Raw genomic sequence first — 17,689 nt, 5'->3', positions numbered from 1 at the left:
CTTAAGAAGAGTGCATTGCCAAGAGGAAAGGAAAAAGAGAGGTTGTGCTTCCTGCCAGATTCAAAGATTGTGTTGCATGTATGGCATACGCGTTACTAGTAATCCAAGTTGTTTTTACTGCAGCAACGAGTAGTGGAGAAGCAAAGCATTGGCATGAAGCTATGGATGACAAGATGTTGTCACTCAAGAAGAATAAAAACTGGGAATTGGTGGAGTTGCCTAAGGGAAGAAAGGCTATTGGATGCAAGTGGGTATATGCAAAGAAGGATGTAATAGATGATGCAAGTCCAGTGAGGTTCAAAGCCAGACTAGTGGCTAAAGGTTATGCTCAGAAGGAAGGAATATATTATAACGAAATCTTTTCTCTTGTAGTGAAACACTCATCCATTTGTATTTTACTTGCACTAGTGGCACAATTTGATCTCGAGTTAGTTCAGTTGGACGTAAAAACTGTTTTTCTACATGGAAATTTGTCTGAAGAGATTTACTTAAGGCAACCTGAAGGGTATGAAGAAAAAGGAAAAGAGGGTCTAGTTTGCAAGCTCAACACAAGTCACTATATGGTTTAAAGGAAAAGTGCTACACAAGTTTGGCATTAATGAGGAAACCAAACCTGTGAATACCCCTCTTGCTTCTCATTTTAAGTTAAGCACTCAACTATGCCCTAAACATGATGAAGAAAGAACTAAGATGAAATATGTTCCTTACTCTAGTTTGGTTGGAGGGTTGATGTACACTATGGTATGTACTCGGCCCGATATTGCTCATGCAGTTGGAATAGTTAGTAGGTTTATGCATAATCCTGGAAAAATGCATTGGGATGCTGCTAAACGGATATTGAGATATCTTTATGGAACAAGAAATACATGAATTTGTTTTGAAAGGAATGATGGAGAAATTGATAAGTTCTCAGTTGGTTATGTGGATTCTGATTTTGCTAGTGATTTAGACAAAAGAAGGTCTACAACAGGGTATGTATTTACTATGGCGAAAGGTTCTGTATGTTGGAGATCAATATTACAACCTACCGTTGCTTTATCAACTACAGAAGTTGAATATATGTCGATGGCTGGCGCTATTAAGGAAGTCATTTGGACACTTGGATTGATAGAAGATTTGGGTGTAATTCAACACAAGTTGGATGTGTATTGTGATAGTCAAAGAGCCATTTACTTGGCAAAGTATTAGGTACATCATGCAAGGACCAAGCATATAGATGTGAGATATCATATTGTTCGAGAGGTTATAGCTGAAGGTGAAATTCTAGTCAAGAAGATTGCTACGGTTGATAATCCTGTTAATATGTTAACGAAGATAGTTGGTGTATCAAAGTTCAAGCATTGTTTGGATTTGGTGCACGTTAGACGAGTTGAAAACTTGACAATGGTGGAGCAATGGAAGCAGATAAAGGTCTCTGATGTGGATTTCTTACCGAGGTGGAGATTGTTGGAATTGGTATGAAATCAGGTTTGTATTCCTAACTAAAGTGGGAATCTAGTTGTAATAGGTGTAGGAGACTTGGACGCAAGTTTCCAGGTGGCTTTTGGATTCTAACTTAGTTTAGGATTAGGTTTGTGGCTAGATTATCTAGTATAAATATGTGTGAGCCTTAACGTTAGGGTGTGTGAATTGTGAGAGAGACTTGTAAGGCAGAAGAACTAATGTGTGAGAGTTTGTGAGTTCTTTTGTAAGTTTATTAGTTAATAAAGAAAACTTCCATTGTTCATATTTGTGTGGTTGTTCTTGGTTTAATCATCTTGGTTATGTTTAACAAATACTTACTCAACTTTTATTAATAGCAAATTATATCTCCACCAAAATTTCTAAATTCTTATCAAATATTGTGTCCATATTTCTAAGATGGAAAACATTCGAGACACTTAAATAATAAAAATGTCATTTTGTTGAGATGAGCCTCTTTATACGGAAAGTCGATGCATTAAAATTTGCATGAGAGAGAATTGAGGGGAAAATAGGATCCACGTGAAGTACTCTATTAATTTGGAAGTATACTGAGTAATCTAATGTTGGAGAGGTAATTTTTTATTTTTTTTTCAAACGATAGATTTTGTTAGGTTAGATATTAGATTAGTCATTGACGGGATTCGTACTTACGCCATCATGCAAGGACTTAACATATTTTCACCACTGCAGTAAATGGCCAGTTGTGAAAGGAAATTGACCATGATAAAGTTTTGGGATAATTGAAGGAAATAAAAGCCTCCTTGTACTACTACTCTCTACTTGCTGTTATTTGCTTTTGCCTCGGGGTAGGCTTCTTTGTATATTTGGCATCTTTGCTTAGATAATATATTATCTCGTTCGCCAAAAAAAAAAAAAAAAAAAAGGCTCAAACATCACCTGCTATTGTGTGAGGAGGTGTTTTAGCTTGAGGAAAGAAATTCAAATGCAATCGGTTGTATATATGACATTTAGTCACATGGAGAGTGAGATAAGCACAAGAAGATAAAATTTCGGTTGCACTACAAATTTTGTCCAACTTGAAACTCGAAACACAATACTAAACTGTAAATTATAATTCAAATGGTAAGACTTTAAAAGCGTTTGTTTGTATAAAAGCTGAATACTTTTTATTTGTAATTACAAAATAATATATAACATTAAGTTTGCTTTACATTTTTTAACCAAGCACACAAATAAACATCTTTAAGCACTTGAGTTACAATTGTTGCAAATTTGACAATGGTTTATATAGGGTGTGTCTTTCTCAGTGTGTTTGTACCCGATTAGTTTTTAAGGTCAACACAGTATTTACGAATCATTAGAGTTAAATTGATCATCAATTCGAATCCTGATTTGACTCATATATCAACAAAGTTAAAGCTTGGTTCATCCAATTCGAACAGAGGAAACTCAAGATGGTAGAGAAATATTTATGTCAACAACTCACCGAGATATTGAATGACAATTTACTTAACATTTCAATAAATTATTTTCTTATATACGATCTATATTATATTTATCACTCAATTGCAGTTAATTATTTTGTGTACTAATATCCCAAGATCAATTTCTAGACATGTTTAGAATTCGAGCTCGAAATCAGGCTTGAGTTTATGTTGGATCTAGGCAGGCAAGACGTCAATCCAACAGAATAAGATGACAATGACGAGGTCCGATTAGGGTTTATGTGGATATGTACTTAATACCTAATTGTCCGGTCAGGTTAAAAGTCGGATTAGGTTGAAACGGGTTTGAGAAAGTAAAGATAAAAGAACAAGAAGCTAACAACTAATACATATAATGAAAAGTATTTTACTTAGTGTACTACGGTTTAGTGATATTACTCTTAATTTGTAAATAAAAAGTCTTAATTTCGAATATCATAGATGTCGAGTTAGGTACTAATTTTCCAGGAAATCCCCCCAATCCAAAAAGTTGCTTTCCTACTCGATTTTCCATTTTTTAAGGTTAAATTGGATTTATGGGTAACTTATAATTATATTATTTATACATTTCATAGACTTAACCTTTTCCATACCTAACTTTTTTTCTATGTTCTCCCCCTTTCTCTCGGAATTGGCTATATACCCGTTATATGGTTAAGCTATATTCCTTTTTTGGTTGTCGGAAAGGAAAAACTAGCCGATGAACACACTAGTATATATATAAGCTTTAATATTGATCTCAACAAAACCACCTTTAATTTCCTTGGCTACGTACTTTGCGTTGGACGTCTTCAATTGCCTCCGTGCGTTTGTTTGTTGTGTAGCAGTGTACGTTTTAGCCGATTTTAGTCATCAAGATGGATTTATCCTCGGTGAAGCCGATCAATACCAAAAGCGAAGAAAAATCGGAAGAAGCAAGTTCAACTACACCCACAGCTAAAGAGGCTAGACTAATGTGACTAGAGAGTGTGCGATGCCCGCCTGCCCCAAAAAAGTCCCGACCTTCTAAAGCAGCATATATTAATAGAATTGGTTTTCCTCCGATAGTTGGTTTGGAGAAAACTTTCAACAACTGCTAAGAGAACAAAGTAGTAAAGATTAATGCAGAGATTAGGAGTCTTAACTTGTTTTGTTTTGCATTTTAAATAATTACTAGGTATCCTTCCATGGATAGATGCTACTTTTATCTTTTCTGTAATCGTTTGCTGAGAGAAGCTTATAGTAATGAATAAAGATTTATGTAATCGGTTTCATACATTCTGTATCTAATATCTATATATATGTGAGTGGGTGAGTAGCTTTACTGGATGTTTCCTTTCAGATCCGGCCTTGAGATTTCAGGGCCCTGTGCGAAAGTGAATTGGAGACCCTAAAAAGTATTAAGAATTTAATTTTTTTTGTTCAAAAAAATAATTTTAGTTTTTAATTGAGCTTCTATAAATTCTAATAGTACAAACAAATTTAACAAATCAACAAGTGGAAAGGTAGCGTATTGCTTTTTCTTAACTATTTAGAGGGTTAGGGTTCAAATTTTTATATTATTGTGTGGAATTTTTATATTATTTTGTGGAAGCATATGCATTTAATAAAAATAAATTGAAAAAAATGATGAAGATGAGTTTCGAACCCATCCCCTAGGCTAATGTAAAGAACCAATAATAACACTTGTGCTAAGACTCAAGTTTATAATAATCTACACATGCAGCTATATATACGCATATGTATGCAAAATTGAAAAATCGGGGGCCCTTCCATTTTGGGGGTCCTGTGCGGTGGCACCACTTGCTCACCCTCAGGACCGGCCTTGTTTCTTTTGCTGTTTAATTATTTTTGCTTGTGTACTTATAATTTGGATTTGATGGACTTGTTTTGACCCTCAAATTCTTCAGTCGGCCTTATACTCTGGAGGAAACCAGAAAACCCTCCAGCCCAGTTCAAGAATAAGCCTGTGGAAAGTTACTTCTTCAAAAGCAAAAGTATCCCATATCATCTCTTCTCATTTTTCTTCTCTTTATCCTTCATGCTGCCTGCAAGATAGGGAGAATGTGAACAATCAGCCGGAGTTCTGATTGCTTACATTGTCTGTCACCTCTTTCAGCAGATCCCCTAGCTCGGCGACTTGGAGGACTCCTACTACATGGTTTGTATCGCGCTTGACCAAGCCTGAAACTACAAGTAAGCTTCAAGTGAAATTGATACATTACCTTGTGCATCTCCACCAGTTACAGATACCACCCCTGGATGGAGGAAGAGTACTTCCAGAGAAGATGCCACATCTACCTATGAGACAGATAAGGCAAGTCAAGACGATACCACACTCCGGTACTTAGAAGTTTCGTGGTTACGAGATCATTCTCCCACAATATTTCCTAATGTCATTTGTACTAAATCATTCACTTGTACTCACTAAAGGAGAGCTTGAACCTATGTACTTGTGTAAACTCTTCACAATTAATGAGAACTCATCTATTCCGTGGACGTAGCCAATCTGGGTGAACCACGTACATCTTGTGTTTGCTTTCCTATCTCTATCCATTTATATACTTATCCACACTAATGACCGGAGCAATCTAGCGAAGATCACAAAAAGTGACCGTTTTCGCTACCTAGGATCTATCTTGCAAGAGAACGGAGACTTAGATGGAGATCTCAACCATAGAATACAAGCTGGATGGATGAAGTGTAAGAGTGCATCCGGCGTGTTTGTGTGACCGTCGTAGGCCACTGAAGCTCAAGGGAAAATTTTATAGGACGGCAATAAGGCCGCGATGTTGTATGGCACAGAATGTTGGGCGGTGAAGCATCAACACGTACACAAAATGGGTGTAGCGGAGATGAGGATGCTTCGTGGGAGGTATGGGCACACGAGAAAGGATAAGATTGAGAATGAGGATATCCGAGGTAAAGTAGGAGTAGCCAAAATTGAAGGAAATATGAGAGAAAATCGGTTCCGGTGGTTTGGACATGTGCAAAGAAGGCCTACTGACGCTCCGGTTCGAAAATGTGACTACGGGACAGAGGTTCAGGGCCGAAGGGGTAGAGGAAGACCTAGGAAAACTTTGGAATAGACCCTAGGAAAAGACTTGAGTACTTGGATCTAACGGAGGACATGACACAAAACCGAGCGCAATGGCGTTCTAGGATTCATATAGCCGACCCCACTTAGTGGGAAAAGGCTTTGTTGTTGTTGTTGTTGTTGTACTTATAATTTGGAATAGAATGTGAGGATTAAATAGTAGCAGCTTGTTGCTATGCGAAGGAAGTTGAGGTTTATTGTAAAATTAATTGGCAATATTAGAAGTAACCTAACTTACTTATATGCTAATGCAAGGTCCTTTCGCTTATCAATGTGTGATTCATCTCAACACGCCCCCGTCACGTGTGACAAATTTTCAAGCCAAACACATGGACAACACAACCAGGGTTACGTGGAGCACGTGTGGCTTCACACACGGGACAACCTGCTTTGATACCATAAAAGAAGTTGAGGTCCACTATAAACCAATTAGCAATATTATGAGTAACCAACTTACTTATAAGCTCATGTGAGTTCTCTCTCACTAGTGTGGGATTCATCTCATACTATGTTTGTAATCATGCTTCTAATTAATTATTAAATTGGGTGTGTTCATCAAACTAAAAAGTGCATATGGAGTTTGATAGGTATTTTATCACCTGCAAAAGTAGGGATAAAAACACTTAAAAATACTTGCAAAAGTACAAGGTTATCGTAGTATAGCAGCTCAAGTAAGGTCGTTCCACATGGATTGAATGAATAATTTATGTTAAAACAAAATCTTAATTAATTATTTGAAAACTAAGTTTGGGAAAAGATGATTTAATGACGTAAAATATTAAAAACGAATTTAATTAAAAACAATTAAATAAATTGAGAAAGTAAAGAAAACAAAAGAAAATAGTTTTGAAAATAATTTTGAGCACTAGAATTCCGCCGTCACCTTAATAATCCTACGTAGTTCTTCCAATTACTTATGAATTACACATGCATATTTTGAAGGTTAGGTTTTCCTAAAGTATGCCCTACTTGGAACCTCCAACATAGAACGTATATCTATCATGCAACCCGTTTGTGGCATCCACATCGAATGTGAACATGCAAGACTCATTAAGTTTTGTGAAACCCTTTTGAAAAACCATATAACCCTTAAGACGTGTCGTCCATCCTAAGAAGTTACACATATTAACCACAAGAAGCCATTACCAATTCCAGGGACAACCCTCTGCCAAAATTGCATCAAATTACTTTTCTAAATATCTTAATGGTGGCCAATCATCAAGACAATTAGATTGTCTAAAGCACAATGATTAATAATTCAAAACTTGCATGCATAATATTAAGCAAATTGAAAAGAAACTACATACTCTTGCTAAGACTTGTGGCCTCGCCCTAGCATACGAAAATAGTTACGAATAATCATAAAACAAAATATTATTAAAAACATGGATAGAAAACACCTTGAAAATAAACTTGAATCGTCAAAAGCACTCTAAAGCCAAAATATTGCGTTCTCCTCTCCCCTCCTTAACCTAATGGTTAAAAAGCCTTATTTAAACTACTACAAAATAAAATTCTTTCTAGAAGTCTTAGAATAAAACTAGGAAACATAATAAAATAATAAAATAAAAAATAAAAGGTTTCCTATTTGAACTAGAATTCGGAGTTCTCAGAAAATTAGACTTTTGACCGACTAAATCAACTCCGATTTGGTCCCAAACACCTCTTTTGAAAGCTGAAGACATCCCCTACAAATCCTCAAAAGAAATCTTCCTCAAAATATGCTATCTTGACCTAAAAAATACACAAAACGTCAAAAAATGTCAATCTGGGAAAGCTGCGCGCTGGGCCTTTATTTCTTCACCACGGTCAAACGGCTTGGTAGAAAAATCTGGATTTTGACACTATCATCTTGAAAGGCACACGAACATTCTCCAATTGGAATCACTATAAAATTCATCCGTTTGATCACTTTTTGCTCCAGAGGAAGTCGAATGTCCTATATTGAAAATATATAACAAAATATCAAAATTTTACCAAAATAACCAATAAATTAATACTAAGTTTAAGGTAAAATATATGATATAATATGGACTCATCAGAGTTTACACTGCAAGTCTGCAAGTCAAGATAGAGAGGCGAATGATGTGTGAAAAATGCAGTGATGTAAGAATAAGGCCATGGGGAAAATTTGCAGAGACAATACACGATTCGACGAGCAATAAGTTTAAACTTGTTTGTACCATACTTAGGGCCTCCGTATTTAGATCTCGTATAAATACCTGGGGGACTCAAATGTAATTATGTAATAAATGAAGGGGCAAATATGTAATAAGTGAGGAGCTCTTATTCTATAAAAGGACCCCTTACTCTCCTCATTAAGGGAGGCCAATTCTTAGGCCATGGGAAAGAGCTCTCTCACCCTTAGAAGCTCTCACCCTCTCATCATCTCATCCTCTCACAAACAGAGAAATACAATATCAGTGTGGACGTAGCCCAAACATTGGGGTGAACCACGATACATCTTGTGTTTATTACTTTCTTGCAGATTCACAGTCGGATTTACGTTGTTCCAAGACCCTTCCGGTTTTGTGCATCAACATTTGGCGCCGTCTGTGGGAAACGACACAAAAAGCTATGTCAATTTTCTTTCATTTTTTCATCTCACCACAGTGAAACCTCACCACTGTCCACCGTGGATCTGCAAAACCAAGAGACGCTCAACTCTCCCTCCCTCAAGTCAATCTCAATTAAACAAAACCATTTTCAAGTCTGACACCACACTGCGAAGAAAGTCAGTGGGGAAGAAAGAGAAACTACAGAAAGAAAGAAGAAAGCAGAACTACAACAACTGCAGAAGAAGGCAAAAGGAATAATGGCTTTAGTTTTAGCAATGGCGTGGTCGCCGTACCTTTCCACTCGAGCCTCCACACCCTGTGCTTCTTTCACATTCCTCATCGGCTCTACAACAAGGAAGAGCTTCGTGTCTCTCAGCGGTGGCGCCGCCGCGCGTTCCCCGTTTCTTCATTGCTCATTCATCTCTTCCTCCTCTATCGCTTCCACTTCCGCCTTCTCATGTTTATCTTTAGGTTTAGATTTGAGCTCTAGTGTTAGGATTGGAAGAAGAAGAGGCTCTGGCTTAGTGGTGAGGGCCGGGAAGGTTGCCCTATGTCTAACCAAGAGAAGTAAGTCCAGGAAATCCTTGGCTCGAACTCATGGATTCTATAGGCGCATGAGAACAACTGGAGGGAAAGCAATGATGAAGCACCGATATGCTAAGGGGCTGAAGGTCCTCTACACGAAGAGCAATCCCAGCAGTGGAAAACAGCCAGCACCGCCGATCCAATAGCCACCTCAGATGCCAGCAGCTCATCCGGCCGCATTATCACCGGAATGAAAGACCCTCTGCCAATCTTGCATCTCAAACACCCTTCAAAACCCCGACCTAGATCATCTCTCCAAGCTCCGAAAATCTCTCTGCCTAGCCCCCTCGAACAGTGTAGAAACGCAGCTCGGAGCAGTCTCCAAGCTTTGGCGGGATCATACCTAAGAGCAAGGCGATATAGATTGCGACTGCTTTCGAATAGCTCAGAGAGAGAGAGAGGTGCAGTGGAAAGTGAAAAGAAAAAGAAAAAAAGAAAAAAAAAACAAAAAAAAGAGAAAAAAGCAGAAAACATGGCTACCCACTGAGATAATTGCAGAAAGCAGAAAAAAGGAGAAAAAACAGAAAGCATGGCTGCCCATTAAGTGCAGCAGAGAAAAGAAAAAAGGAAGAAGATAAAGAAAAAGCAGACGATGTGATGGCATAATTATGGGCGTAACCCATTGAGCAGGCCCTGCCCCCCGCAAGCACATGCTATCCCACTATCCAACCATCTGCCATACCCATTTCTGCAGCAGATTTTTTAGTGATGTGATGTGATTTATTTATTTATTTATTTTTTTATCTTTTGCAGACATCTGTATAAACCCACCAGAAGGTAATCATAAAGAAAGAAAGAATGCAGCATGCCAAAAAAAAAAAGGGCTGGAATGTTGTGTGGAGGGCAAAGACCCATATGCCAAAAAAGAGCTAGGCCCTCTATTATCACCAACCAGGTGATCAAAAGTACGTTCAGTACTACAAAAAATTATTCGGCAACCTGCCGCTATTATCACCAACCAGGTGATCAAAAGTATGTCCAGTACTCCAAATTTATTCGGCACCCTGCCGCTATTATCACCAACCAGGTGATCAAAAGTACGCCCAGTACTCCAAAATTATTTGGCAGCCTGCCGCTATTATCACCAACCAGGTGATCAAAAGTACGTCTAGTACTCCAAAATTATACATGAGCATCACTTATGTCAATCATACATAAACATTCATGAACATCACTCATGTCAATCATACATAAACATTCATGACCATCATTCATGTCAACATTCATGAGCATCACTCATGTCAACATCCATGAGCATCACTCATGTCAATCAACATAAACATTCATGAACATCACTCATGTCAATTAGCTTCAAAAGCTTCATTTACAGAGCTCCAGCTTCGAGAGCTCCAGCTTCAAAAGCTTCATTTACAAAGCTCCAGCTTCAAAGCTTTACTTGCAAAGCTTCAGTGCAGGGTATACAAATATCGCCTCCGAATAACCTCCACTTCGACCCATACATGGATTCAATTTGAAGTCTCCAGTCAACAGACCCTATTGACTGAAGACTTGGGGGACTACATTATGTACCATATATTGGGCCTCATGAAAAATACTTGGGGGACTTAGCTCATTATTTATGTATTGAGGAGCGAGCCCTTATTCTATAAAAGGGGCTTCCTCACTTTCATTAGAGAGCACCTATTCTTCATGTACTAAGAAGCGAGCCCTTATTTTATAAAAATGACTCCCTCACCATCATTAGAGAGCATCGCCGTCAGTTGAGCAACCACCTCGCCGTGAGCATCACTCTTAACCCATCACTTATGTATTGAGGAGTGAGCCCTTATTCTATAAAAGGGACTCTCTCACTTTCATTAGAGAACACCCATTCTTCATGTACTGAGGATCGAGCCCTTGTTTTATAAAAGGGACTCCCTCACCATCATTAGAGAGCATCGCCGCCAGCTAAGCAATCGCCTTCCCGCGAACATCACTCTTAACCCATCACTTATGTATTGAGGAGCGAGCCCTTATTCTATAAAAGGGACTCCCTCATTTTCATTAGAGAGCACCCATTCTTTATGTACTGAAGAGTGAGCCCTTATTCTATAAAAGAGACGCCCTCACCATCATTAGAGAGCATCAACTCTAGCCCATCATTTATCTATTGAGGAACGAGCCCTTATTCTATAAAAGGGACTTCCTCACCTTTAACGCCACAAGTCGAGCCAACCAAGGCAACATAAGCCACAAATCGATCAGCCTCGTAACATATGCTACTTCTAGTTGAGCATCATTTCAGATTGAGCACCGCCTCATATCGAGTATCAGTTCAAGACGACATCTAGTTACTTCGGCCCACACATGGACTGAATTTCAAGTTTCCAGCCAAAAGACTCGCTTGACTGAAGACTTGGGGGACTACTGTTTGTACCATACTTAGGGCCTCCGTATTTAGATCTCGTATAAATACCTGGGGGACTCAAATGTAATTATGTAATAAATGAAGGGACAAATATGTAATAAGTGAGGAGCCCTTATTCTATAAAAGGATCCCTCACTCTCCTTATTAAGGGAGGCCAATTCTTAGGCCATGGGAAAGAGCTCTCTCACCCTCAGAAGCTCCCACCTTCTCATCCTCTCACAAACAGAGAAATACAATATCAGTGTGGACATAGCCCAAACATTAGGGTGAACCACGATACATCTTGTATTTATTACTTTCTTGCAGATTCACGGTTGGATTTATGTTGTTCCAAGACCCTTCCGGTTTTGTGCATCAACAAAACTGAATGAGGATAATAATTACAAATTGATGGTTGACGAGATTTGTTCATAAGCAAGAAAGGGTGGAAGAAGATGAATGTTTGGTTGTGAAGATGGCCAGGGTTAGAGAATATTTTACTTGACACGTGTAGCAATTTTAGTGGGCCGCATAGGCGGTTAGTGAGATAAATATGCTGACCGATGAGTACCCAACTTTTGGGTTTTATGTAGAAGCTTGAATACATAAAGTTTATTTTATTTTATTTATTTATTTTTTATTTTTTGACAAATAGTGGTAGTGGATTAAATTGTTAGTTATTAAAAGAAGGAGGATTGATGTGAATTACATCCGCACCAGAGTGCATAGACAAATTACTTTCCACTACTACGATAACACGTACCCTACCATACTTTAAGCTTTTAACTTTAGTACGTGGCCTTGTATATATATATATATATTTTTTTTTTTTTGGGTAAATTACAAAAAACTACCTAAACTATGGATCAAATGACAATCTCATACCTCATGTTTGAAAAATGACAATGTCATACCTCATCTTACGAATTCGTTTCAATGTCATACCTCCGTCAATTTTTCTGTTAAGTTTGACCGTTAAATTATGAGTTAACAGGCGTGAGACCCACATCCTTACCCAACTAAATTAAAAAATTAATTAAATACTAATAAATATATTTCAACAAAAAAAAAAAAATATAGAAAATCATTTAAAAAATTTATTAAGAAATTGTGGGACCTACCCCCATCCCCAACCTTTTTCCCTACTCCATCCGTCCCCTACCTTTTCCCTACCCCTCATTTTTTTCCTTTGTAATTCTCCCTCGCAGCCCCCAACAACAAAACCCACCGCCAGTGTCTCTTCCTGGTCCTCAGGAAAACTCTCTTCCTCACTCACTCACTCACTCACTCTCTTCCTCTCCTGGTCCACGGAACTCCCAATTCACCCATTGCCATTCCCGTTGTCGCCACTCTTTCTTCCCTTTATGAAAACCCGCCTTCAGCACAAGATGGGCCCAACAGTTCTACTCGAATGCCTATTAGCCTCTAGCAGAGAATGTACCAGTCGACGGTGACAAATGTGATGTGGGAAGCGAGGTTGTAGCTACATCTGGTCGCCACGGTCACCATCCAATCTTCCCACTGACTTGAGTTCTGCTGGACCCTCCTTAGTTACACCGTCTCCTCTTGGGTCCATGACAGTGGCTGGAGCTTCTTATCGGAGGCTGTGGGCGACGGTAATGGTGGTGTAGACATTGTTGTGGGGGTGATTGGGGCTAACAATTTGAAACTTAGGGTTAGGGTTTGGGGGAATTGGGGTTTTCTGTTTGAAATTGGCATGGAGATTTGAAATTTAGGGTTAGGGTTTGGGGGGAATTGGAATTTTTTGTTTGAAATTGGGGAATTAGGGTTAGGTTTTGTTGTCGGGGGCTGCGGGGGAGAATTGCAGAGGTAAAAAAGAGAGGGGTAGGGAAAAGGTAGGGGACATATGGGGTAGGAAAAAGGTGGGTGATAAGGGTGGGTCCCACAATTTCTTAATAATTTTTAAATGATTTTCTATATATTTTTTTTTGTTGTAATATATTTATTAGTATTTAATTAAAATTTTAATTTAGTTGGATAAGGATGTGGGTTCCACGCCTGCCAACTCACAATTTAACGGTCAAACTTAATAGAAAAACTAACGGAGGTATGACATTGAAATGAATTCGTAAGATGAGGTATGACATTGTCATTTTTCAAACATGAGGTATGAGATTGTCATTCGATCCATAGTTGAGGTAGTTTTTTGTAATTTAACCTTTTATTTTTATTTTTATCAAAAGTGGCCTTATATTTGAATGCCACTCTTTTAGACATGCATAAGTAGAAATAACCCGTTACAAACACAAAAATGTATAAACATTTTTCTTACCCATAATATTGAGAATATTACCGTAAGAAATGAGCCAAGTCACTTGTTGAGGAATGGTTGCATTCATCTCTCAAAAAGATTTTGAGAAAATATTACGTGTAACCGGTTTTATATTCTATGTAGCTTTCTCATCGTGATCATTTAGATAAGTAGTCAAGTGATGAAAAGATAGACAATTGCTGTATCCAATTTTTTTTTCGTGCCTTAATTAATCTTTTCATAGCACCTGAAATTCCCTTATGAGAAGATGAATCCGAACACCTGAAATTCCCTGAAGTGAAGGTTACTTCATGTTCTTCAATATTCTTTCTTGGAATATTGAACCTCGTAATGATTCATACATTTGTATTATACGTTACTAATTAGGCACTTGTGGATTTTGAATCATCAGCGGGATAATAGTATCTGTTGAAAAGCCAATGGGAATCAGCTTCTACGGCATATCCATCTTCGTTGCGGTGCCAGCTAAAGTGAGCATGGGTTCTGTTCTTGATGTCAAAGATGCCGTGACCAAAACTGGCTTCCCGGAAGACTGAGTAATCTGGTTGTGGCTCCGTCATACTGCACCGCGAAAGAAAGCAAGAAAACACATATGCTAAGTCTTTCTGAGTATTTTGAAAAGTTGTCAAGCCCTTGATAGTAATTGATTAGTAAAAAATATTCATACGTTAGTATGCAATTCTAATAAGAAAATACTGAATCTATTCGTGTATGTTGATGTTCTTACACGGTCGATAAGCCTTCAAGATTTCCTCCATCACCAACAGTAATGTAGACGGGTGCAGATTGATCTTTTACAGGAGTGCAATTAGCATTCACAATGTCATATGCAACATTGGAGATGCGTTCCTGCGATATAACCGATCACTAGTCAAATAAAGACATAAAAAATTGATGAAGGATGTCCTGCAGAGAGAATCTTATTAATACACACACACACACACACACACACACACACACACACATATATATATATATATATATGTTGTACATACACTGGGCACTTACAGATCGCTCGTAGGCATGGACATGACCGCTAAATACCACATCGACTTTGTACTCCACAAACCAGGCCTCAAACATCACCCTCATGGCTTCCCCTTCCATATAGTGCGACTGGTAGCTATTATACCATGGACAATGCATTATAACAATCAACCAAGGGGTCTCACTCCTGTTAACTTTCGGTAGCTCCTCCTGGAGCCATTTGTACTGCGGAGTGTATGTACCTTAAGAAAAAAAAGGAAATGATAATATGTCACATTAAGCAGTAGAACCATTCAATTAAACGAAAACATTGTGCAGGATGACCTGACCACCAATTCAGAAATAGTATGTATTCTGTCTAGAAAACGAAATACACACACACACACACACACAGAGACACCTATATTTTTTTCCCTTACCGTATGCAGAATAAGAACCCAAGACTATAACGTATGCCGAAGCTCTTTTGATTGAGTACCAAAATGGGGCAGTACTCCCCGATGCATTATACGGGACATAATACCGGTGAGTGTAAGGCTTAAAAGGTATTGGTTCACCCTGCAACAAAAGTACCAAGCTACTTTTAGCAAAATACTTGATCCCATTTGGAAAAATATACATTTGCGAAATAAGCAGCAATTCCAGTATAATTTTGTAAACACAATGGGATCATAGTCGAGGAAGATTCTATATTCCTAGTCCATTAACTATATCATACAGGGTGGTTAAATTTTTAGCTTACAATTTCTGGGGCAAAATCAATTTCATGATTCCCTGCAGTCCATATCCAAGGTTGATAAGCAGCACTTCTCTCGACGAATCTTCCCCACGTATCCCACCTAACATTATTATGATTCGGGTAGTCATCTGCATAGGAGAGGTCCCCAAGATACAATATTGTTTGTCCTTTCAGCAGGTTTGATTCGTAATGAGTAAGAGTCTTGTTTGAATCAAAGGTCTGACCCAGATCCCCTGCAAATAAAACCCCAATGAATAAGGCCAAAAACAAAAATGCATACTGTTTCAATTAGAAACTTGTGCACCAAGGAACGAGTTTCAAAAGATTTAAACTAGTAAAACTTTCCAACCCACTGAACAGGATTAACTTATCTTTGAATCAGAAAGCCAAAAGTTAAAGCAAGTCTAATTAGTTGCATCACGTTACGATGCATCCATTTCTGGTATGACATCCTCACCTATGAGACCAAATGTGTAAGGTACGTCGGGCCCAACTTCAGGAGGAGTTGTAAACCAGAACTGCGTCTCAGTTTCGCCAATTCCAACCACATAGTAATATCTGGTGTTGAACTGCATAACAATTTAGATGATTGGAACATACTATTATCTATAAACTTGTACTTAGGCTACATGCGTAATTTCAGTCAGCAAATTCCAAAACTCTCGGATCAATTCCAGAAACTATGCAATTGAAATGAATAAAAAATGAGGCAAAACATAAAGCAGAGGAAACGTACCGTCAAGTTTCCGATGATACAATGGTGAATGTAACCAGAAGTGTAATTGTAAAAAGTATAAGTTGTAATTATGCCCTCAGCCGTCTGGTTCTCGCTATTTGCACTCCAGTAAACCACCTTACTGTAACCTGGTTCGTCGGCAGTGATCCATGACACAATCACCGCGCTTCCCGTATGGTCTCCTTGTGTTATATGAACCTTTACCCAGCACAAACATCAAGTAAACTAAATATAAAAAAAAAAACGCTCGAAACTACACAAATTAGTCAATCCCATCAAGAAAAGAAGCAAGACTATGTAGTAAGCAATAAGTTTCTGAAATCAAAACTATAAAAAAACAGTAACGGGTCTTGTAAATATGGTTCCATACAATTCAAAAGAATGTAAACGATCAAAACAAAAGACAGAACTGCATTAACAATGTATCGTAATTCTAGAGAGAGAGAAAGAGAGAGAGAGAGAGAGAGAGAGAGAGAGAGAGAGAGAGAGAGAGAGAGAGAGAGATAGAGAGATTATACTTGTTGAGGTGCATTGTACCCAAGAGGGACTCGAAAGACGTCACTGTCAAGCGGCATGTCCGCGCTGAAATCAATTTTCCGCACGAAAGCGCTTGTTTGACCTCCATTACAAACCACTGCCAAGTTCAAAACCAAACCCAAGACTACAAAAATGGCTACCCTTGAACAAGTAGAAGAATCTAAGCTCCCCACACCCATCTCGGTCATATTATCCACAGCACTCCATTTGCTCTGAACCCTCATCCTCCTTAAATATACATGAAACCGTTTAATAAAATTAAACAAAAAAAATTCTGTAATTTGTCATACTGTGAGGTATTTGAATGAAATGAGAGTTGGGTTGGCCTGGATTTTGTCTTAGGTGAGTTCTTTGTTGGTGATGTTGTGATGTTTTAGTTCTTGAGCAGATTCTTATGTTTGTCTTCCATTTTTCTTTAGCTTTGTCTGTTTAGGCTTTAGTCGTAAACTCGATGAGTCTATGCTATGAACTTTGGTTTCCCCGTTGCCTTTGTTTTGCCGATGAGCGATAAATACTGTTTTGTGTTGGTGCAGTTTTGTTTTCCCACGTGTCGTATTATAATATTGAGGAGAGGATGCTGGGTAGACCTGGCATTCGTGTCGTGTTTCCTGTGTTCATGTCGTTTTCGTGTCATACCCGATACTTTAACAGGTCGTGTCGTGTAACACCGGTTAAAATAAATGGGTAATATTGAGGAGAGGATGTTGGGGGAAGAGATCCTCTCCGGATCTCTCCTACTAAAGCCCACCAATCAATTAATTCAGGCTCTTGAAATTTGATCTAACGATTACAAATAGGGAGTCCTTTAAAAAGTTAAAATAATTTTAGCCGTTGGATCAAATTTCAAGGGTCCGAATTAATTGATTGGTGGGATTTGGTGGGAAAGATCAGGAGAGGATCTCTTCTCGATGTTGGACATTAC

The 17,689-nt window shown here is 38.3% G+C and overlaps 2 protein-coding genes across 2 annotated transcripts; one reads left to right on the top strand and one right to left on the bottom strand.

Annotated features, from left to right (window-relative positions):
- Positions 1-8,818: 8,818 nt before the first annotated feature.
- LOC126584195 (50S ribosomal protein L34, chloroplastic-like) lies at positions 8,819-9,274 on the top strand. The gene has a single exon (XM_050248656.1). It carries the CDS (start codon positions 8,819-8,821, stop codon positions 9,272-9,274), a length of 456 nt encoding a protein of 151 aa, XP_050104613.1.
- Positions 9,275-14,130: 4,856 nt separating this feature from the next.
- Positions 14,131-16,955, bottom strand: LOC126584156 (purple acid phosphatase 2-like). Its single transcript, XM_050248623.1, has 8 exons — positions 16,749-16,955; positions 16,231-16,428; positions 15,952-16,063; positions 15,498-15,727; positions 15,175-15,313; positions 14,777-14,997; positions 14,496-14,617; positions 14,131-14,329 (listed from the first exon to the last, which is right to left on the bottom strand). Exons 1-8 carry the CDS (start codon positions 16,953-16,955, stop codon positions 14,131-14,133), a joined length of 1,428 nt encoding a protein of 475 aa, XP_050104580.1.
- Positions 16,956-17,689: the final 734 nt, after the last annotated feature.

The sequence above is a fragment of the Malus sylvestris genome, chromosome 10, assembly GCF_916048215.2.
Source record: "Malus sylvestris chromosome 10, drMalSylv7.2, whole genome shotgun sequence".
In the NCBI taxonomy this organism is placed as follows: domain Eukaryota; kingdom Viridiplantae; phylum Streptophyta; class Magnoliopsida; order Rosales; family Rosaceae; genus Malus; species Malus sylvestris.
Note: the sequence above shows the minus strand (reverse complement) of the source record. Positions and strands in the feature narration are given on the sequence as shown.